Source organism: Pinus tabuliformis, chromosome 5_1 (genome assembly GCF_031772625.1).
Source record: "Pinus tabuliformis cultivar Carrire ecotype Pingquan chromosome 5_1, CPIR1, whole genome shotgun sequence".
In the NCBI taxonomy this organism is placed as follows: Eukaryota; Viridiplantae; Streptophyta; class Pinopsida; order Pinales; family Pinaceae; genus Pinus; species Pinus tabuliformis.
In genome coordinates, this window is record NC_142305.1 from 526,355,439 (window position 1) to 526,379,973 (window position 24,535).

The following is a 24,535-nucleotide window of genomic DNA, read 5'->3' on the forward strand; positions in this document are numbered from 1 at the left end:
AATGGTGAAGAGAGGCAAATAACAACTGCAAGAAAATCCAAGGATGATAGAAAAATTACAGGACTGGATTTAAGATTTTCAATAAATGAAAGGCTCCAAGATGATGATATAATATAATAAATACAAGCAAAGAAAGAGAGAGCACTATAGGCCACGAGCAGAATAGGCCTAGAACAAACAGTATAGATCTGCATAATTCATGCAGGTGCTGCATGTCCTGGGCTGGGCCAAACATCGGTACTGATGCTACTATGGCACGCATCAGATGGATTTTGTGGGCGTTGAGAGGAAGGAATGAACACGGAATTAATGGAATAAGAACTGACAAACAATGAATTTAGAGGGTTATGACAACTTCAAATGAAAACATAAGAAGAGTAAAATTATAAGAATATCGATGATCAGCAATACAGGAGCAAGAGAAAATATACTTCAAGAATCGGTCCAATATGACCATGAGAGTATTAACATGCCCATCAAAGAAAATGACATATTAGGACCAGATGGTAGGCCGAAAAGAATTGATATAGAGGGGAATAGTTATTGATAAGAGACAGTCTAGCAGAAATTCAAAAAAAGGGCTATATCAAGACAAGCGGTGAATTCTAACAGGCAACAAGTACTGTAGCTATAAGAATGTGTCATTTACAAAAGACGTGAGAAACATGGTTGCAGAAACTTTAAATTATGAAACATGCCTGAATAAAGGGAAAGATAAGCAGGTCATAACATAGGTTTGTCAAAGAAGAGCAACACAACTTGCAAAAGCACAAAATACGTGCGTCTAGAATTACATCACCGATGCAACCACAAATACACTGCACAACCAAACGGGGAAAATAGCTTCAGGGCAAACAAAGGCTTAACAGCATACAAAATTTCCAAACAAAAAGGGCATTTGGAGAGAAGACTTGTGAATCAAGACCCAAATGGGATAAAGGAGTACAAAGCTAAAATAGTGATCACAAAAGGATGTAAAAACTCTGCACAACCAAAAGGGGAAAAGGGCTTAAGGGCTTTAGGACAAACAAAGGATTACAGAGTACAGAATTTTCAACAGAAAGGGGATGTGGAGACAAGACTTGTAGTGAATCAAGACCCAAGTGGAACAAAGGAGTACAACGATAAAATAGTGATCACAAAATGTAAAATTCTAGATGAAATGGAAGAAAAATTAACAGCCTGACAGGGATACAAGAGAGAGGTTATGAACTGTACAAACCCTTCTTCTAGATTGGCATTTCCGATTATTCTATAAATAAATAACTGAAATTTTTATATGATACTCAAATCCCTTTGTTTATGAATGATGTTGTTTCAGACTACATAATTAGACAGATAACAGTGGGCTGTACCAAGTATTCTTATAGATTAGTATTTCCAGTTTTTCAATAACTTGTTAATTGAAATCTGAAACTCCAACATGGCCCCCGAATAGTCCTGAATTTTCAAGGAAAATAAGCCTTGGAATCACTTGCAATAATTGTTTTTAAAGTGCCTCCAGAATCACGCCATGAGCTCCAGAAATTTTCACACAGAATCCTAAAATATTGCCACAATCACAACTTACCAACCTTAAAATCCAAATTCTGATGCCATTAGTAACTTACTGAATATGGTATATCATAAATGTGAGGTGATAATAACATTGTTTGATGCACAACCAATGCACAATACAGTAATGGTCTTTAACATAATATAATAATTATAAGCAAGAAATCAACTAACAGAATATAGTACAACATTGTCAAAGGTAAAGGGAAAGATCACATGCAATATCAAGAGATTGTTGTCCGCAAGCATTTCCTTCACCAAACCACATGATTCCCTAGCCAATTTAATTCCCAAAAGAAGGCTAAGTCAGTGTTCATAATGTCAATGTCTTCATATAAGTTTAAATAAGGCAGAGATAATGGTGGAGTTAACTTGAGATCAATCCTACCCTGTCTTTTCCTTGGTGTAAATCCTTATTCAAATTCTTCCTCGAAAATTTAGAGCATGGATCCAAGGATTTCATAACATCTGGATCTGTCCTTAACAGAATATTAACCCATATCTATAACAAATGAAAGAACTTAATATTGAACTCCAAATATAAGCAATGGAACCACAACTCACTCCTTCCATATGCTGGAGTCCTAAACCAATCCCACTTTCTTCATTGTAGATCTGGTTATACTTCCAGTGAAACTCAAATGAAGGCATTCTAATTTGTGGCTCAAGGAATCCTCAATTATTACTTACTGGTCTCCTACGTCCTGCATTGCTTATTTTGGAGTCTCCATGGGAAATCTGAGATGCAATAAAGCTTCCGCTTGTGCATTTTGTTGGCAAGCTTCCTCAATTCAGTATGATCCTTATACAAATGATCTAGTTTTTGTCAATGAGAGCAGCATAAGAAGGATTGCATACTATAAGGGTAAAAGAAATTGCCAAAGTTTAGGCTTTTATTTCAAGCCTGATGACTACAAATTATTAAAAAGAAAAAAGAATGGTTTTGACTTCATGAGAAAATTGAGGGGAGGGTAACAAAAAGAAAAAATTGGTATTGGCTTTATTAGACTGGGGTGAGGGTAACAAACTGGGGTTTCAGATGGAACAAATATCGGGTCGCTCACCACAAGGTATAGAAATGAATATCCTGAATCCTTTATATCATTCAATGGACTAACTCATGTTTTTCTGCATTGTCCACTCTCAATAGAAGCTTGGTTGAAGGAATTGAAACTGAGAAACGGAAACAGTCAGCATCTTTTTAAATCATGATTAATGGTTCTGCCTCCAGAATAGTGTATTCTCAAGTTACTTACATAAACTCATCCATGGAAAATATATGGGGGAGAAAAAGAGCATATATATAATACATATAATCAGTGAGACTAGTACAGGAGACCAGTACAGGTTGAGGTCATCATGATTAATGCTTCTGCCTCCACAATAGTGTATTCTCAAGTTACTTACATAAACTCATCCATGGAAAATATATGGGGGAGAAAAAGAGCATATATATACTACATATAATCAGTGAGACCAGTACAGGTTGAGGTCATCTATATAAGTTCCCAAAAACATGCTTCAAAATACCTCCAATTGCAGACAAGGCAAAAAAAAAGTTCAAATAACCAGCATAAGCGAAGGCCCAAAAATAAAATACATTGTAATTATGTTACAATCTATAATCCCGCAGTTGAAAAATTGCAGTCTTCAAAAGCAAAAATGGTTGTCCACAAGTTAAGTCCACTATGCTTGTTAATTGTGAGAAACTCTTTTAGTTGAGAAAAATATCTTTGCAGCAAAGTTCTGTCCATGGTATAAAAAATAGGAGACACATTTGCAACCTCTACCACCATAAAAAAATTCCAACGTCCTTCTCACATTGACAACTTCTCACATTCTACCAAAACATACAAGCTCCCATAAATTAACCTTATAAAAGTTGAACTTGGTATCACATCGACAAACTGTATGGCATGTTTACATTTGCAATAAATATGTTAGCAGAGCAGAGCTTTCTAAAAGCAAGACAGGGAGGAGGTCTGATAAACAACATTAACATTGAGATATTATATTTGATCATTGCCAAATTTGCAAATTCCGCAAAGAGATATGCCAAGGGGAATCAAGTGCCATATATTTCAACTCAAAATCTCTGATCAACAAACTTTGTATTTCAGAGCTTTTCAACTGCAACTGGGAAAAGCTGCTGTAGTAGAAAATATTTCACCTCTTTACATTTGGTGACTCACTACAGCGTAAAGAGCAAACTCCATTGGTGTTGCAGGGCTTCAAATCTGAGGAAAAGAGTCAGGCCAAAAAAAAGTTCAAATAACCAGTATAAGCCAAGGCCCAAAAATAAAATACATTGTAATTATGTTACAATCTATAATCTGCAGTTGAAAAATTGCAGTCTTCAAAAGCAAAAATGGTTGTCCACAAGTTAAGTCCACTATGCTTGTTAATTGTGAGAAACTCTTTCAGTTGAGAAAAATATGTTTGCAGCAAAGTTCTGTCCATGGTATAAAAAATAGGAGACACATTTGCAACCTCTACCACCATAGAAAAATTCCAACGTCCTTCTCACATTGACAACTTCTCACATTCTACCAAAACATACAAGCTCCCATAAATTAACCTTGTAAAAGTTGAACTAGGTATCACATCGACAAACTGTATGGCATGTTTACATTTGCAATAAATATGTTAGCAGAGCAGAGCTTTCTAAAAGCAAGACAGGGAGGAGGTCTGATAAACAACATTAACATTGAGATATTATATTTGATCATTGCCAAATTTGCAAATTCCTCAAAGAGATATGCCAAGGGGAATCAAGTGCCATATATTTCAACTCAAAATCTCTGATCAACAAACTTTGTATTTCAGAGCTTTTCAACTGCAACTGGTAAAAGCTGCTGTAGTAGAAAATATTTCCCCTCTTTACATTTGGTGACTCACTACAGCGTAAAGAGAAAACTCCATTGGTGTTGCAGGGCTTCAAATCTGAAGAAAAGAGTCAGACAAATGAGCAAATGATTTGGACAACAGATCTGAGGATCCCATGCTTTCATCCATAATGATTTAATTTCTGCATCACTGAATTTGTAATGAAAGAAACTCAAATCTGTATCAGCATTCTGGAGATAAGCCCATCTGATCTGCAAGTCACTCATTGTGCTCTCAAACGATTTGCAGTTGCGAGAGAAGAGGAAGAGGAAACAAATGCTTCATCCATAATGATTTAATTTCTGCATCACTGAATTTGTAATGAAAGAAACTCAAATCTGTATCAGCATTCTGGAGATAAGCCCATCTGATCTGCAAGTCATTCATTGTGCTCTCAAACGATTTGCAGTCGTGAGAGAAGAGGAAGAGGAACAGAGTGGTTGAAGGATTTAGGGGATCCTAACAGTGATCTGATGGATTGGGCGAGGGAAGAGGCAATGGCTGCCTTCACCTGCCCTCTTTTTGGGATGTTCCTCCTCGAATGAGTAGCAGTAGCTGTAGGCATCTTGGTATTTATGTTTTGGACTGAATTAAATGGATTAATGGATTAAGCGGTTAAGGAAGATAACAGGCAGTGAATGCTTGAAATATTGAATGAACAGAGTGCAGAAGCAAGGGAGAGAGGGTCTAGAGAAATGAGATGATAACGAGTATTTAAGCTTTACTTTCCATATCTGAATGCATTGTGAATGAATCTAAATTCAGCCCATTTAGTCAAACTGTGCAAAATGTGCTGTTTATTCAAGGGGCGGGCGGTGGGCCAACCAATGAATTGACAATAAGCGACTTGACTTGACTGTCCAATAACAACTACCTGAAGCCCATATTCCTTATGACGCAGAGAAGCTACAGCTGGTGGCAAATTCTTTGTTTTTAGCTGTAAAAGTTATAAGATTTCAATCTATTTAACATGTTACTAGGTATCTATATCACTCAATGCAGAGTTAAGGTTTATAGCCACTCACTTATGGATCAAAAGCATGATGAATTAGTAAATTCTTATGGTGGCAAATTCTTTGCTTTTAGCTGTAAAAGTTATAAGATTTCAATCTATTCAACATGTTACTGGGTATCTATATCACTCAATGCAGAGTTAAGGTTTATAGCCACTCACTTATGGATCAAAAGCATGATGAATTGGTAAACTCTAAGCTGTCCAAACATCGGTACTGATGCTACTATGGCACGCATCAGATGGATTTTGTGGGCATTGAGAGGAAGGAATGACCACGGAACTAATGGAATAAGAACTGACAAATAATGAATTTAGAGGGTTATGACAACTTCAAATGAAAACAGTAAAATTATAAGAATATCGATGATCAGCAATACAGGAGCAAGAGAAAGTATACTTCAAAAATCGGTCCAATATGACCATGAGAGTATTAACATGCCCATCAAAGAAACTGACGTATTAAGACCAGATGGTAGGCCGAAAAGAATTGATATAGAGGGGAATAGTTATTGATAAGAGACAGTCCAGCAGAAATTCAAAAAAAGGGCTATATCAAGACAAGCGGTGAATTCTAACAGGCAACAAGTACTGTAGCTATAAGAATGTGTCATTTACAAAAGACGTGAGAAACATTGTTGCAGAAACTTTAAATTATGAAACATGTCTGAATAAAGAAAGGGAAAGATAAGCAGGTCATAACAAAAAACACCCAGTGAGGGTTTCACGAACTCTTCTTACTGCTCAGGTTTCTGGTGGTCTTTCCTCTTTCTTCAAACCTGCCAAGACCGACGGATAAACACCAGGCACTAAATATCAACAAATCCAAAAACCCTGTAACATGCATGATGAATATACCCGCAGGATCAATCTTGAAGGTGTATGCCTCAGAAGTTTCCTTAAATTCCTGCAAGACCAAACACAAATGAAAACACAAATACAAATGAAAACACAAATGCGAAGTTTAAGTTCACGCTCACGTTATGCAGGGTTATATGCTATATCAGTTTAAGTTCAAGCTCACGTTATGCAGGGTTATACGCTATATCAGTTTCACTCAGTTGAAACTGAAACGGTATTGAAACTGTTAAAACTGTGAAACTATATTAAAACTAAACTGTGAAACTGTATTAAAACTGTATTAATCTCATGGCACATTATTCTTGAATTGTGTAACATTTGATTGGATGGTGCAGACTTGTGCCAGGTGGCAATTAGGGGTGTTCAATTAGGGTGTTCATTTCAGAGGGAAACGCTTTACCTCCTAAAAATAAAAAAATCAAATTGATAAAACAACAAAGATAAAACATAAGTTAAATGTGATAGATTTCACTATAATTAAACCATTTATTACAATAATGTTCACAGGGTTTGTGATAAACTGAGAACAACAGCTCTTCTAACTCAAGTGGATACTTCCAGGAGACTCTAACTCAGCTCTTCTAACTTAAGTGGATACTTCCAGGAGACTCTAACTCCTGCCAAAACTGAGTTTAGCAAGAATATGGAAGAGTACACCAAAATCCCATTATCATAATCTATTTCAGATTCATATTCTGGTGGATACTCACCCAAAAGATAACTACCAACTCCCCACTTCACCCAGACTAAAACATGCAGAGCACTGTATAACCATTTTCCAAATACTTTTATGCCCAAAGTCCCCATTACTACAGTGCCTGCTATTTCTAAAATTATGACTACCAAAACCATAACAACACTGCGGGAAATGAAATTCTTAGAACGGCTGGAAAGGGAATTTTTAGAACGACGCCAACACAGGTAAAGATGCAAAATGTCCATGCCCAACAAAATACTCATGATGCCCATTATCACTGTTACTCTAGGTCTAGACAGTGTTGTGGGGTGACCATCAAACCATTTCCCAACGCTTCCATGAATTGCAATCAGCACAACCCAGCTAATGGAGCATATGAAATTGACACTGCCCACCATAAACGAGAAGGTTCTGATACCAAATTTACCTCTGAAGCTCAGCACATGGCAAACATATTTGAAGTTATCTCGGGATTCAACCCGGGACTCAGCTTTGGTCAGAAACGCATTTGCACCAAACCCACTTCCTTTGCTGTCCACAACATAGTCTCGTATAGCCCTTCGAGCAACAAGAGAGCTAGAGAAGCCATCAACTCTGAACCATACTGTGAGTACAAGGTTAATTAATACTTCTGTTAACCTTGGGACTATTAAAGAAGCAGTGCTGAAATTTTCTGGTTTAGCATCCTGTGTGTCTCTGATTCCGAAGGATCTGCTCAACAGCTTTGTCCAATAGTCATGCCCCAATGGACAAAGTGGGATGCAGATGCATTTATGCTCTTCGTCCGGGAAATTCTGATTAAGCGTCTCAAAAATCGCGGATCTCTTGCTTTCTACGATGTTGTGCTCAGGGTCTTTCTTCTTACCCTCGTATACTACTTTCTTATTTCCATTTTCTTTCACATACAGCAGGCCCTCGTTGCATCCATGGCAACCCTCTTGGAAGCATTTCCTTGATGGCAGCAGGAACAGGGAATCCGAGAGTCGTTTCAGGGTTCCAGGAAGCTGCTCAGCAAGCAAGATTATGACCTCTTCCACTGTGCTAAATACGATGCATTTACATTCATGGGCAGTTCCCTTGGATGCAGGAGATTTTACAGGAAAGAATTGGAGGATGGTGGAGTGCACATTATAGGCATTGGATATGTACCTCATGAACTGCTTCATCGAAAGATTGGGCGCGCGGTTTGACAACATGACGACAGAAACTTGAGTGTAATCCGTGGATGTTGTGAGTCCGAATCCATCATTGATGTCCTCAAGTTTAGGACCTCTCATGGTGGCCAGAACATCCCTGCCACCCAATTCCAAATCGAGTCTGCCTCGTAGCAAACTTGTGACAAACACTGCCAGATTGCCAAAGCAGGCCAATCCTATACCGGGAACATTAGATGAACCAGTCACTTCTTCACCGATCAATCCCCCTGCTAAAGCGATGTTGGATAGGCATGCCAAGCAGACAATGAATTGAATAATTGAGAAGCGGATCAGGGGTTGCCAATTCATTAATACAACACCCATTTCAAAAGACAGCCCAATGGAAATGGCAAAAGTCAGTCTCTGTGGTCGGTACTGATAAAAGACCGATTCAAAATCCCTGCTATAGCCGGAATGTTTTTATAACGGAGTTGCAGAAGCCACAATAAATGAGTTTCCTGTGTTTTGGTAATCTGGAGCCAGCAGATGTGGCGCGCAATACAGATGGAACTAAACAAAATTTTTATCCAGGGTTATTATTTTTTTTAATCACATGGTGAATTGGTAATTGTCAGGGTTAATCTATGGGAGACCAAGTATCAAACCTCATAGCTGCCACAATAACACCAAAAGCATAACCAACCACCTGCAAGTCAGGTATACTAAGTTCCTATGATTTTAGCAAGAGCAGACTCACTGGAAAGGGGAATCTGACCCTCTAGCTGCCACCACAGTGAGTAATTGTACTCAATGAAATTTGAACTTCGGTATTCCCTAGCTTCGCTCATATAACTTACCGTCAAACCACACATCACTGTACTAACCAAAATTATTATTTTTAACAACCAATAAATCCCATGCTATTAAGTATTTAATGTCTGTAAAACAGTGTCTGAAAGTACTACTAAATGGATAGCCGCCATCCACCATACATAAAACCGTGGTATACATCCGGAGGCCCATATTAAATGTGATGACCTATGCATGCATGTTACGTATTTGAATTCATATTCGAGCCACCTCCGCCTCTGCCTTGATTGCCACCGCCACCACCAGTCCGTAGGAACGCTGGCATATGCGATACAGGGTATACCATGATATACAACGTACGCATTTAATTGACATATTAGTTTGAATTTGAATTTGAAAGCCCGCTTTCAAAAATTTAATTTCTATAACTGTGACCCCCTGGAGGGTGCAGGCTGCCCGTCCTACTCTCTGGAGGGTGTAACGAAATGCGGTCTGTTAGTGTCCGTGGCCCTCATGGTGAAGGCGATGCCAAGGTCTCAAATCCTCAGCGCGTTGGTAGCACTGCTTTTCAGATGCTGGGGACTTCTCAGACATTGCACTCACTGCAACAGTTGCACGAAGACGCTGAGGCGCAGCGAGATATACAGCAGCTATTCTACCAAGTCCTTTCATGCTGCTCAATATTTCATCTCACCCACGGCAGCCAAACAGTGTTCTCGATGACCTTCGTGAATGCCGGGAGATGAAGATTTATCAGGATGGAGGGAACGGTAGTTTCTCTGTACTCAAATGCCCAAAAGCCGCTGAGGTTTTCTTTAAGTTTAACTATTGAGGTTAGAATATATATCTACATACGCAGTGCAATATATTTTCATCGAAATTTTTCATTGTTTAAATTTGTTGAGTTTGTTTCTTCTAAGTAACTTTGCGCAGTTACTTTCTTCAGAGATCACACATTTTCATTTATTATATCTTTAGTCTTATGAGTTTGCAGGTTTACATTTACGCGTAATCGCACGTAAAGGGTACTACTAGTTATTTTATTGTGAATACCATTTATTTTATGCTCTGCCAGAGAGGTTTACAATGGCATAGTCTCGGTTATGCTTGATAAGTTTACACTGCATAGTCTCGGTTTCGGAGGAAAAATTTAATCATTGCCTCGGCAAAACCGCTGAGTATCCTAGAGCTTTCTACATATTTTTTCAAACATAAGAGAGAGAAAATACTGAGAGCTAAAAACAACTGCTATAGATCTTTGAAAGAAACTCTGGCGAAATGCGAAATTGTTTTGCTTTTTTTTTAAATGATGTCTGCTGAAACTCTTACAGGTTCATGGGTTCATAAGATGTCTAACTTGGACCATTTGTAATTTTGCAAATGATTTTTAAAGTTTGAGTACTCGTGTTTTAATATATTATGGAAATAGAATTGTTATATATCTATATGTTTTGGTCGTTATGGTTGTGAGGAGGTTATATTTAATTTTAATTTTTTATGGTTATTTTAAAATTTAAATGTAAATTTTCTTTATGGAATAATTTTAAAATTATATAAAAATAGATTTAATATTATAAAATATTTTATCATAATAAGTTTTCTCAATTTCATGTTTTAAAATAATTTTTATTAAATGTATTGGATTTTTTTGGTTGGAATCTACATATCCTCCAACTAGTAAACCTTTGTAAAAAAAATTTTGGTTTTTCGCCCAATCTACATATAAAGACTTGTTACTTCAAGCAAGTGTATCTTACATCTACCACTATCGCTTCCAAAATATATATATTTAGGCTTCTCCAAATACCCATAGAATGTAAAAAACAGAGTCCCATAATCTCATTTATAAATTTTACAAATTACACCATTCAAATAAATAAATAAATAAAAATTCTCGTTCTAAAAAAAAAATAAAAAAATACAACCAACGTTTTTAGTAATACCTTTACTACCACTATGATTCATAAATGAACTATAGTGTACTTTCATGCATTGATGTCACACTAAGCCCATTTTGGTGACACAAGTACAATTTTAATTAGTTATTCATTTCATAAACATATGGACCAATTAAAGTATAGTGCTTCATCATTGCTTTAGTGGGGAGAGTTCCACGTTGTGACCGGCTACGTGCGCTCAAATCCCATCAGCCATGCTATTACTGCTAATTTTTCATTTTTTTAGTATTTTTTTTTAATTTCAATTATTTTTCAAAATTTAAAAAAAGAGTAGGCGAGTCTGAGAAGAGTTGCATTAGGAAAAAAAACTAGGGGAAGGACATCAATTGTTGCGTGTTTTTTTTCTGCCATGACATCAAACGATCATCTCAGTATTGAATGGATTGTACGACACGTGTCTAACAGATCATCCCACTTGTCGTGGTAGCTGGGGAATTAACACCTGCCTCGTTTCTCATGTTTTTCCTCCTCTTTTAGGGTTTAGTTTTTACTGCATTTGGAAGGTTGTGTTATTTTTCTTGGGGTCAGTGTGTGGGCGTTCTTCTGCCCCATTGTTGTTCGATCGATGCCTTGATGTTGGTCAACATACACTGGGTGATTGTGCTCGACTGGTTTCATTGCTAAGAGAAGTGGTTTGTGTGCTGAGAGAAGCAATTTGTGGGGGATTCAGGGGTTTGAATGTTGTGATTTAGGGCTTCATTTTTTATGCCTCGTTGCTCCATGGTTGTAGTGCACCAGCGCTTGGTACAGTCGTTCATTGTCGACCGAGCCCCAAATTTCCATCAGCTCAACAATGGACATGGTGGACATGGGGTTTTTGCACTCCAGTGGGTTTTTTAGAGGTCAAGTTCTCTTGTTTGTGAATTTTTCTGGCATTTTCATTGGTTTATTTGCAATTATTTTTAACACCTTTGTGATTTTTGCGACAAGTGAGAATGGTTGGGTTTGCAAATGAGGTGTTGTGAAGGGTTGAGGTCTTCAACACTGATGCAACATGGTTTGTGTAGCTTGGTGGCTTCGTCGATGACTGTCTGGTAGGATTACATTCCTACTAGTTGCTAACTCTATGTTTTTAAACACATTCAAACCATGGGAAGTTTGTGCTCTTTAGTGTTTTTATGTTTACAGTTCAATGTAAATTTTGCATAGGGTTCACTGTAAATTTTGCTCGGGGTTCATTGTAAATATTTCCTTGTTTTTATGCTTAGGGTTCACTATAATTTTTGCTTGGGGTTCACTGAAATTTTTCATGGGGTTCAGTGTAATTTTTCTAGGGTTTTATGTTTGAGGTTCACTATAATTTTTGCAAGGTTTTTTTTCTTGTGGGTCATTGTAAATTTGAGGAACCCTCATCTTTTGAGCCTCATGACCAAAAAGAATGAGTCATTTGGATCCTAAAAACCTTCTTTGTCGACATTCCATGGCCCTGACCGCGCCTTCGGCAGAAAATAAACATATAAAAGCGCTACTTTCTTTGGGGGTTTATATATTTCTCAAGGTTGTTCATTTGATCTTTCAAAAGTTGTCAAATCCCCCACCCGAAGGTAGTAATTGGGCCCTAATCCATTGCACATTCTATGATTACTTCCATCTCACTAGGAAGATTTTAGGGTTCACCTTAGTTTGTCATCTTGCGTTGCTTATAGTTCAACGAGGGTAGTATTTTTCGCCATATTTTTTGGTTTCTTCTATTTTCTCCACATATATAAATATGCATTGCAATATGGCTAGCTATGCCTCTATAAGGACCTCTGCCCCAACCTTCCTATTAGAGGTATTAGACTTTCTGAAGATCCATGTTGCAACATCTTGGTGTGTTGTGCAGAGTGATTGATTTGAAAGAACTCAATGAGACAAATGAGAGGAGATATAACATGGGTAACTCACAGGCCTCCCAGCTGAATATCTCTTGCCCATTCTAGAATTTATGATTTGGTCTTTCAACAGTTTTGAGCCACTCCCTGGGGTACCTTGGACATTGCAAATTCCACTATAATTTGGTCTAATTTGTTTTCAATTTTTGTGAACGATGTCTTTTTTTGTTATCTATGTTTCTTTGGTGAACTCTGCCCTGGAAGGAAGACTTAAGTTGGACATTGATCTCTCTGTTGTTGATGATCTGATCTATGCTACTTGTAACCTCTTTTGTTTTAAGTAATGAAAGTAAAGTATTTTTTTGTTCTTGCAAACAAAAGGGTGAAGTATAGCTGCTTTGCTCAATTTTCATTTACATAAACCTCATTTTGATTCGGTCTGAGCCATAATCATCAAATTCGTTAAGAAAAAGCCTCACAGTTTTTTGGCAACTTCATAGTTTCTATCTCCTTGTTCAAGGCTTGTATTTGAAAAATCATCCTTAGAGAGGGGCCTTGATAGTAAACCTCCTTACAATTAACTTATGCCTGAAAAGATAGAAAGTTATACAAATAAGGTTTAGCTCAAATTAGGTTGTAGTTTTCTCAACAATTTAATCTACACTTGACACTCATATTTAATCCACTTGTTTGTCTCGATTTTTAATGATGATATACATTTCAGTTGACTAATAAGTATTGACATGAGTTGTGGAGTTAAAAACACCTTGGGATAAACAAATTTTCTTAATTTGTAATACTGAGGAAGTTGAGGATGAGTTCCATTTTGCGTTTGAGACTTTTCAACATGCCCAGATTCTTCTAGGATTCTTTCTTGTCATCCATTATGTTTGTTCCACCTTTTGTTCTCTATTCATAACAAGACAATTATGAACTTGTTTGATTAAAGAGTTCTGAATCTGTTTGATTCAATGGATTCATGGACAATTAATTTTTTTAATAGAATGTGTGGTATTTTCTCTTGTCATCCACTATGTTTTGATTGCATTTTCTTCTCTGGTCATAACAAGACAGTTCTGAGTTTGTTTGATTAAAAAAATTTGAATTTGTTTGATCCAATGTAGTGATGACAGATCAACAAAATTGACAGGATAACAATTTTAGAATTAGATATCATTTTTGGGATTCAACTGCGTTAAGTAAGTCATTCAAACGTATGACCATTTCCATGAGAGGTAGTCGTAACTGACTAATTTCTCATGAGAAATTAGTCAGTTACGACTACCTCTCATGGAAATGGTCATACGTTTGAATGACTTACTTAACGCAGTTGAATCCCAAAAATGATATCTAATATAATGCACTGCGTAATCCCCCATACTTAAATTCAAAAAGAGTCAAGGGATCTCTACTTGAATGGTTCATGAGGCACAATACTTGCTAAGGTTTTGCAAATGGGGTAGCAAGCTAAGTGGGCTTGATTGTGGGGAAAAACTCCACAGTTAAGCGCGCTTGAGCCAGAGGAGTTCTGGGATGGCTGACCTCCTGGGAAGTCCTGGTTACCGGGTGCAAGCCCCGGAAGTGATGATTGATGCTATGTGATTCGTTCTCCACATTTCACTAGTTTCAATCCCACTTCTTCACCCCTGTGAGCATCACCCGATGCAATGAGTGCTAAGTGAACGATTCAAAAATCATGAGAAATTAGTCAGTTACAACTACCTCTCATGGAAATGGTCATACGTTTGAATGACTTACTTAACGCAGTTGAATCCCAAAAATGATATCTAAGATAATGCACTGCGTAATCCCCCATACTTAAATTTTAGAATTCCCGTCAATGATCAATTTTTGATAGTTAAAGTGCTTGCCTATTATTATACCTTGCTCCAGGAATGAGAGTTTCACCACATTATTAATTTAATTTCCTATATTTCCCACATAAATGTGAGTAGTTTATCCATGATATCTCTAAATACCCCTCCAAAACTAACAAGGCTAGGATTACCCCTAGAGGCCTCATCAAAGCTTAGTTTTAAGAAGCCAATAGAGGTGGTTTCCAGTTATCAGGACTTAAAGGAATAGGTTGGGGTTGTGGAGCTTAAAAAATTATGAAGGATTGGTTGAGCCCAAAAAGTGTGAGAATGCGTGATTCCTTGGAACTACATCCCCAATCTTTTGTAAACCAAGGGGTTGTGAGGATTGCTTCTCTTACCCTTCCCATTATGGAGCTCGAATAGTGTCCAGATTTAATGACTAATATTTGGATATTCTTATGTTCCTTTCCTTCCATCTTTCCCACATTATAAATCCTATAAACCAATTTAATGTTCTATTCACTGTAATACTTGTAAAAGGCCAAAAGTTACATTCTTAAAGTGTAACATGGATATTGGTTCCATTCCAATTTGATCATCTAAAAATTATGGCCAAACAATTCCATATTTATGATGAAAATTTATAGTTATTAAGTAGATGCTTAGTTGTTTCTATGCTTTTCCAGCATAAGCTAGAGTCTACCTGGACCTTGAAAACCCCTTTTTTGGAGATTGTCTCAAGTTAATATCTTGTTTTGCATGAGAATCTAAAGAAAATGGATCACCTTGGGCCAGAGTTTTGATTCCATAGCTTTTTCCATTTACTTTTGTTGGGGTGTCCTTCTATGCCAACTAACTATATGTAAGCCTCCTTGAAGCTAAAATATCCTTTAGGCCAATGTCCTTAGTAGAGGATATCTTTCCCAGATTGTATTTTAATTCTTCCAATTTCTAGTTCGTTTGTGATGGTTCCTTGTGTTTCGAATCTTATCTTCAATGGTTAGTGTGTGCACTTCTCCCACCGCCTCCATTGTTTTTGAGATTGAGGTTATACCCAATACTATTGGACCGCGACTCCACCTTGCAATATCAAACAAGTTTTTAGCTAATTAAACTCTCCTTTTTCCAACCAGTCCATTTCTTATAGGAATCCTACCAAAAGAGGGTTAAATTTATGTGCCTGATTTCCAAAAACTTGTGAGCTTGAATTCCGAAGATGAGATCCATCAATTCCACCCCCCATCCAAATCAACAGATTATTGTTTGTTCATGGCATGCATTTTTCCTTCCATACTTTACTCCATAAAGCTTCCAGGTTTTTAAGACACCACCACCAAGTTTTGGCTCCTAGTGATTGAGTGAGAATTTTAGGGTCGCTTAGTCGTAGGCCCCCTAGGTGGTTAGGATAATATAATTTTCCTAGGTGACAAGGGCCCATTTTTTTTACTCTCTAGCTCCCCCCAAAGGAGGGATCTCTGTATGTTTCTTATTTTTTCTAGAATGGCTTTAGGGGTTGCCAAGGATGAGAATAGGTACATAAGGATGGCTTGCAAAAGTAATTTAATAAAGGTAAGTCTAATAGAAAGGTTGAGTGTCCTAAAGGTCCAACAATATATTTTTTTCTCTATACTTTGCACGAGCTTTTCCCAAACTTTTGTTCTCAGAGACTTCTTACAAGGGAGGCTCCAATGTATTTAGACAAAAGGGAGCTTCATTATATACCCATTCATCTTGAGATGTTTGAATGGTCATAGGGGTATTGAAGAAAAATATGTTAGGCTCAAACATTTTAGGAAACCAAAAACCAATATGTAGGAATATTTTAGGGTTCTCTCACCTCTAAGTAGGATACAAGCATCATAAGTAGTCATTTTGTAGTTGAAATGTTGAGGTATATGCATGGTCAAGTGGGAAATAGTGACCCCCCTAAGTAAACCTTCTTGAGATCAAGCACCATGAACAACACCTAGAAACATTGAGTTAAGCTCTTTATAGGGATTCTTTCACATTTGAGTCGATTAACACATTATACTTAGGCATAATTGATGGGTCTCAAGTCTATCATTGTAGTTAAGGGAAGGAAATAAGAACATCTAGCCATAAATATTTCTTATCAGCCTCAAGCACCATGGGCAAGTCCTTGAACCACCACATTAGACCTTTGCTAGATACAATTTTCTTCCAAGTGTCTAATGGACACCATGATTAGGTTAATTATGCATCAAAAATGGGTCTATAGTCCCAACCAAGGTTATGAGTTAACAATAACAACCTTATGCCCAAAATGATGCTTGCTAGTCTCAATCACATGGAAAACACCTCTAATTGATAACCACGAGTCTAAAATATGAGTGCTTTACCATGGGATATCATGATGCTTTTTGTAACCATGATCGGTCTTTATAACTTATCAATGGTTAGGAAAGCATAAAAAGGGACTTAGGAATTTATCCAAGCTTCCAAGGCTTAAGCATGATGAAAGATAAATTGAAACACCACATACGAACTTTTTATGAGATCTTTAGCCTTTAAGTGGAAAGTGGCTACAATTAATTGGTTTTGGATAGTAGTGAGGGGTCTAAGGGCCTAAGCCATGGTTGAAGAGGAAAATAAGAGCCTTACATAAGAAAATGAATATTGTAGGCTTTAGGCACTATGATCAAGGTGTCCAACCATGACACATGCATTCTCTGGTGTCCTTGACCCCATATGGTATTTTAGGTACCATTTGGTAAGTTTTGCATAAAGGCCATATGCCTTCTTCATTATGCATGGTTATTAATTTATGTAATAGGAATATATATTAAAAAATAATTAGTGGATATACATGTTTTCCTCTACATGTTTAATGAGTTGTATTCTTTGGTTTTAGCTTACGATTGAAAAACCTATTGGATCAACCTACATAAATAAACACACGTTCATTTTTGCAACTTGTTATTCTTAATTTTATTTTCAATGACATATTAAATATTACCCAAATGTTTGCTAACTAAATCACACAAGGTTTATAAATCTTTAAACAAATATAATGGAGATCATATTTTCCTCCTTGATGATATTTATCCCCATTGTCTCTGTTATTCTTCCTTCCATGTCTTATTCTACCAAATCTTCCTCTAGAAGAATATTGTGACTAATTCCTCTCTTTTTGTGCAAGGCACACAAATTCTTCATCGGATTTATAAGCTATATTCCTCTTCCCAAAAGCTTTATCCCTTCTTGCAAACGCCTCCACAAGAGTGTCAAAAGTATCATCCTTGAGTTGGGAACTAACTTGTAAGGATTGAAGATAGTGATAATATGTAGGATAGAGGGCCTTGACAAAGGCTATGATAGGGATGTCCATTTTAATTCCAATGGCTTCCACATCATGCATCATAGGTCTAATTTATGAACTACTTCCAATTATGAGAGTGAGTCAAATAAATATTTTGACTTCATTAATGCATCATAAGAATTTGTAATTGGAATAATGTGATGACTCACCTCTTCCAGTTAGTTTGAAACAAAATCAATTGCTATATGTTTGGAAGAGATCGATAAAAGTAAAACGATGGATCAGGCCGCAAAGCCATAAGAAAGCCACCCAAAAAACCTTTTGAATCTAATGAGAAGAAAGTCTAATTTCTACACCGTATTTCTAAAATTGAAACCACATAGGCACTCGATGACATAGTTTCTTGAATCATTATAACATCCAAGATGTGGGCTCGAATGAGCCACTTTAGAGTCAATTTTTTGGGGTTGGCCCTAAACCCCCTAATATTCAAAGACAAGACCTTCATTTTCCTTCATGGGAGGGGCGTTTTATCTAAGAAACTTGGATATTATGGTATTTTTTCCACTTAGAATGTCTACCCTAACCTTAGATTGGGCCTTAGAAAGCAAGGATTTGTGATTGGCATGAATAACAGAAGGAGCATCCATGGCTAGATCACTAGACGCTGAGACATATTCACGCGTCAAGGAAGATGAATAGAGAGCATTTCACTTAACATGGAGGTCAATAGAAATATAGAGCTAGTTTGAGGAACGAATGACCTTATAATCTACAGAAGGAGGTTTCCCACAAGAGTTGGATGATGAGTTGGAACCATAAGGAAAAATCGGATTTGGAAAGACATCATTCTCCTTGACATGTAAAAATATTTTATAGAGGGAGAGACCTTGAATAGAAGGCACTAGAGATGTTGCTATTAGGGACATAACTTTGGAAAATTTCTCAAGCATATTACCATCATGAAGAATTTTATCATTATTTTTTATAGGAAAAAATGAGGGGGTGTGAAACCACTTACCTAAGGAGGGATGATGATTGTCGTCATTGTCTTTGAGTTTGGAATCCAAAGGATCCTTCTCCCTCAGTCTTGAGGCCTCAATCTACATGTTCAAAAGTTTCCTAATATAAACTTTTTTAGATGATTAGAATTTTTCTTTCTTGTGCAATTAGAGACGAGGTGACCTACCTCATGGAAAGGAAAAGAATGGAAGAGAAACTTCCAATAATCAATCTTTTGATTCCATGCAACCTCATTGAATACCAATTCAATATCCTCTAGGAAACCTTCACTGGGGTTGATCTCCACTTACTTCCATGCCACTCATCCATCTTGCTTTGAAAGGAAAACTTCCTCCCAACAAACAAATTGGCTAATATGATTTCCTATTTTTTCCAAAACTGATTTGTTCTAGAATGGCGTTGACAAATCTGTGAGGAGGGCCCATTTTCTTTTCATTCACATGGGGCTAAGCGAAGCGTCGAAATCCATATTCCACTTTTGAAGCATCAACCTAGATTTTCACCAACATTAATCGGAGGATAGGAGAGTCCTCACTTCATCTACTTTAGTGAGGATACCACATAATTGAGCTTTAGGAAATATGTGGAATTGCATAAAACACTGATAATAAGAACCCAATTGGAATCGATCAAGTGTGGTAGAGAAGAAGGTTTAACCACCTTCCTAGCAAACCGACCAATTAGATCCCTATACATTTAAGTTGTAGAATGTATCAAAGGGGAATATCATCCTCTATTACCATTTAAATATTTGAATTTCGTTGCTTTATAGGCTGTCACATGATGCTTATTGTGATTAGGGCTTGCTGTATCCAGAGATGGAGCATGCTTAGCAGAAGGAATCAGGCATGGAACCTCCAAATGTTGTGCATTATCTGGATGATTTGATGACAAATTAAATAAGCCTTGAGGAAAGTGAGACACTTCCACTATCATGTGAATGGGAGGTGAAACCAATGGGCGATCCTTTATAAAAATAAATCTTCATGGGATGGGTATGAATGCCCACTTTAAGGGTTATCATCGCCATAATAAAATAGTTCATCATCCATAATAAACTCGAGAAGAAAAATGCCAACGAAGACTTAAACTGAGATGAGTGACATGGAAATTGGAAAGTAAAATATGCGAGAATCCGACAATAGAAAAATAGAACCCAAAAAAAGAAAGAAACTCCCCGCCCCCCAAGAAACACGGATCACAAGAAGACCTAAGTGTTTTTATCAATATTAACAACTTATTGTTCGTGGTATGCCACTTTTTTTCATTGGTAGTATTACACATCATATTTAGTCCATATATATCAAATATTTATATAATCATTTTTCTTATTTTTTAAATTTATTTAATTTTAATAAATATTTTATAAATTAATAGTTAAAATGAATTTAAACTAATTTATTCATTTATATTGTAAAAGTTTTTATTTTAATATTTTAAAATATCAAACATTGAATACAATTTTATTTTAATATTTTAAAATATCAAACATTGAATACAATTTTATTTTAATATTTTTCAACAAATTTTTAATTATATATATATATATAATTTATTCATATTCAAAAAATTAATTTATTATTTTTATGATATAACACATTTTTATTTTAAAATATTAAATATTTAGTATAATTTTATTTTAATCTTTTCCAATAATATTTTAATTTTATATATGTATAAAAATCTATGATTGATATGTATAAATTATAAATTTTATGTTTTTTTGTTTAGTTTATTAGGTAATGTGAGTTTTGAGATGACTAACATGTTTAATTTGTGGTTTGAGCAACGACAATCCAGGAGTGTTTAAGCCAAATTTCGAATAAATGACCTTTTAACCACAAATTGTCTTAATAGAACAACCTGTCACTTTATATTCTACACCCAATAGAAAATCCCATATTTTATGTTTATAAAATAATCAAATATAATAATTTTGTGTATTTTATTAAAATAATAAAACATAATATTTTTGTATTTTATTAAAAGAAAAAAAAATTATATGAAATTTTTTAAAATTTAATAAAATATAGAAATACTTAATATTATTTTATAATTATTTATTTAAGTAAAATTAATAAATAAATATCTAAAATTAAATTATTTGTTTTAATCAAATAATTTAATCAATTTAATTTGTTTTAATTAAAAGTAATAAAATAAATATATAAAACTTATAAAATTAATAAATTAGATTTTAGAAAACATATTTTAATTTTAATTTTAATGTGTAAACATAGTAAAATAAGATAAAGGTATAACCTATTATAATTTTTTAAAAATAAATATATGAAATTTTAATTATTTATTTTAATTAAGATTAATAAAATAAATATATAAAATTTATAAAATTAATAAATTAGATTTTAAAAAACGTAGATGGAGACGCGGGCCACAACAGCCATGTAAGCCGGTTTTGGTATTCTACAATCAGAAATTAAAATTGTGAGAGCGGGCTTTCACATTCAAACTCAAAATTCAAATTCAAACTAATATGCGAATTAAATGCGTAGGTTGTATACCCTGTATCGTATATGCCAGCGTTCCTACGGACTGGTGGTGGTGGTGGCGGTGGCGATCAAGGCGGAGGCGGCACGAAATTCCTATGGCTGTATGTCCATGTATGTATGCAGTTATCAGGATATCTGACATCCGGGGACTAGGGCTGTCCCGTAACCACATTTATTGTGGCCGATTACCATGGCATGAAATGGCTATGGTCATACATAAAAGGGCGTACTATAAGGCATTAAAATCCCTATAGCATGGGATTTATGGCTTGCCATTTTTTTTTTGGGAATTTTATAAAAGGATTATTATCTTTTTCAACTTTCACTTTAGCATATTTACAATTTTTATTCGCTTGATTTAAAGCGTCAAAATATATATCCTTTTTTATTGACATGATTATTATATTTTTCAACTTTCACTTTAGCATATTTACAATTTTTAAAGCGTCAGAGTATATATCCTTTTAAATTGACATGATTAAAGTGTAGATTTTTTTTCTTAAAGTATAGGTCATGTGGTGGGGACATCAGACAACAGTGGTATTAATTGATACTGTAAATTACTTTAAAAAAATATAGGTAATAATTACAAGGTATTGTAGTAGAGGCTTTTATTGCTAATTAATTGATTTTAAGGGGGTCTTTATTTTACTTGCATTTCTGTGTCGCACATATTTCCTCTATTGTTGCGCATAACTTCCTCAGCATAGCCACCTTTACACAACGCCCTCCATGCCCATGGATGCTTCCTCCACACACTTACTCTACAAAGCTTGTTTCCAATTACTCACTCGCAAAATAAAAACTACATGGAGAATATCTCACCAATTAAAATAATGACGACGTCACTGAGCAAGTGAGCACAATAATGGCCTTCGCACTTGTTTTTGCTCTGTAATACTAGCCACGCACATTGCCCCAGACACTTATGATAGGCACTGATATCTTCTTCTCACTTCGTGATCCCCAATCGTTATGTACTTTATGACGTTGATAAATGTGGAATAACTCCTGTTGTTGGTCATTAACATTATGGCTTGCCCCTGTAAAAACAAAAAGATGTTATTATATTTAACCTAGTTCAAACTCCAAAAATATGCTATTATACTCTCACCCATAGCAATTTGAGTGGCGTTGTAAATAAGTAGTTTGTCAATGAGTATTAAATGAGTGGGGTTGTATATGTCCATTGTTGGATTTTGGGAGGTTAGTTACTCAATTATAGGCATAAACTGCGCCACTCATAAAATGAGTATTAAATGAGTGGGGTTGTATATGCCCATTGTTGGATTTTGGGAGGTTAGTTATCCAACTATAGGCATAAACTGCTACACTCATTTAATGCTCATTGGCAGGCTATATATTTGTTGAGTGGAACCCAGCCCTGGAATTTGAGGTCGTGTAAGACGTAATTTGGGTTTTAAGATGTATTTAATGACCAGCGGAAATTTTTCCCTGTCAGATTTGACGTCCCTTTTATATCTTCAACCTGTCAAAATGACCTCTGATTTCAAATTTAAACCATCAAAAATTATGATACCTCCACCATATGAGGGATTCCACTTAACATAAGTTTAAATACAACAAATTCTACAACACTCAATCTCTCCAAGTATTAAATCCACAACTCCGCCATAAAGCATAATTGCATTGAACATTTATACCTGGTCATCCATATTTCCAACAACTGTTTTGCACTCTCAAGCTCTCTGGCGTGCCTGTATTAACTCCAATACGGTGAAAGTTGATTAATGAATATTCAATGCCATATCACAATAATTTAGTGCACCCAGATTATGTTCCAATGTAATATTTCTAAAATATAATCCTGGGGAAACGAGGTTCCACAATCCCCATTTTCAACTACGTCTCGCACCTAGGGGCCCTGCCCATTTCCCATAGGATTCTAGCACCATTGTGACTCCATCTCATGTGGGGAAATTACCTTTGGGCTACAGGCCTTTGGATTGCAATCCACATAGTAAGTGTATATAGCAGTGTACCATCGAGCTTAGGTATATACACGACATTCCTGTGCTATGTTGTTGTTCATAGGGATGCAAATGTTGGCGGGGACGGCGTGGGGACTCACCCTCCTTTGCCATAGCCAGATAGAAGAGCAGCATTTGGAGAGGTTTTCAGTATTATCTGGACAAATCTACTCGGCACATATTGGGTAGATGGTTGGGGCTTGACATGCTGGAAGCCATTTATGTTGGGAGGGATTTTTTCATAAAGGGGTTTTACATAGTTTTTTATAGACTGGGAATTTATATATTGAATTTATTGATAGGGCCATGGAGGGTCAATGGTTGTCTACCAAACAGTTAGACCAATTCAGGGTGTGCATTTTGCAATTGCTTGAGTTTAAACTGTGGTACTCTATAACAAAGGCATTTTGTATTGCTTTCATAATTACATTCTTCTAGATATTTGATGTGCTAGTATTTTGGCAAAATACCAATATTATTATTCTACTGGATTGTGTTTTTCATGCTAACGATGAAGTTGTAGGTATATATTGCACATGATCACATACAAATATGTACCATTTATAATTGTGGAAACTCAGAAATCTAAACAAGACATAACCTTCGCTAGATATGACATGCAATATGTTTAAATGTCAACTAAATCTCCCTCCATGCTAGCAAGTTTTGTATTGATTGATTTTTCACTTTGTTATCTATATGTGAAGGTGCTCACTGATGTTATTCACATTATGGGTGTTGCAGATTTATGTTGTTCCCAATGTGGGTGTTGTCAAATGAGATCTCTAAAACGCCTTTTCCTCTCTGCCCAATTTTTTTGGCATTGTGGGTATTGTGTAGAAATGGAACTAGAGGAGGATATGACACAATTTTTTAAAATTAAGATATGGTTTTATTGTCAAAACATGATTTATTTTCTTAATGCAAATTGAAAATTAAAGAGCTTGGTTTATTATGAATGGTTCAAATGGTTTTGTGAGTAGATTCATATAATTCCTTGTTTAAATATTTAAATATGGTTAAGTACCTAAGCATCAATTCATTATTAGGCCGATAGGCCTTCCTTTGAAAGGGACTTTCGTTGTCCCTTTGTTTCCCAGGCTGACACCTGGCGTCTGGCATAGAGCGGGCATAAACCCTCTAACCACCCAAACCTTTATCTGCAGAATTCTGAAAGCGAGCGGTC

General features: G+C 35.9%; 1 protein-coding gene and 1 pseudogene across 6 annotated transcripts; one reads left to right on the forward strand and one right to left on the reverse strand.

Moving 5' to 3' along the window:
• Positions 1 to 3,223: 3,223 nt before the first annotated feature.
• Positions 3,224 to 8,722, reverse strand: LOC149165833 (uncharacterized). Of its 6 annotated transcripts, none has more exons than XR_016260774.1 (3): positions 7,438 to 8,717; positions 6,194 to 6,359; positions 3,224 to 3,791 (listed from the first exon to the last, which is right to left on the reverse strand). XR_016260774.1 is itself a non-coding variant. In XM_089432397.1 (3 exons), the coding sequence occupies exons 1-2, from the start codon at positions 8,528 to 8,530 to the stop codon at positions 6,352 to 6,354; spliced, it is 1,101 nt and encodes a 366-aa protein (XP_089288523.1). In that variant the 5' UTR covers positions 8,531 to 8,717; the 3' UTR covers positions 5,316 to 6,231; positions 6,311 to 6,351. The 6 variants fall into 6 exon arrangements, 4 of the variants coding, with proteins under 4 accessions (XP_089288521.1, XP_089288520.1, XP_089288523.1 ...); XR_016260773.1 differs by lacking the exon at positions 3,224 to 3,791 and adding an exon at positions 4,482 to 4,497; XM_089432397.1 differs by lacking the exon at positions 3,224 to 3,791 and having other exon boundaries at positions 5,316 to 6,231; positions 6,311 to 6,359.
• A 719-nt stretch (positions 8,723 to 9,441) lies between these two features.
• Positions 9,442 to 23,981, forward strand: LOC149165834 (protein RER1A pseudogene; annotated as a pseudogene).
• The last annotated feature ends 554 nt before the right edge of the window (positions 23,982 to 24,535 follow it).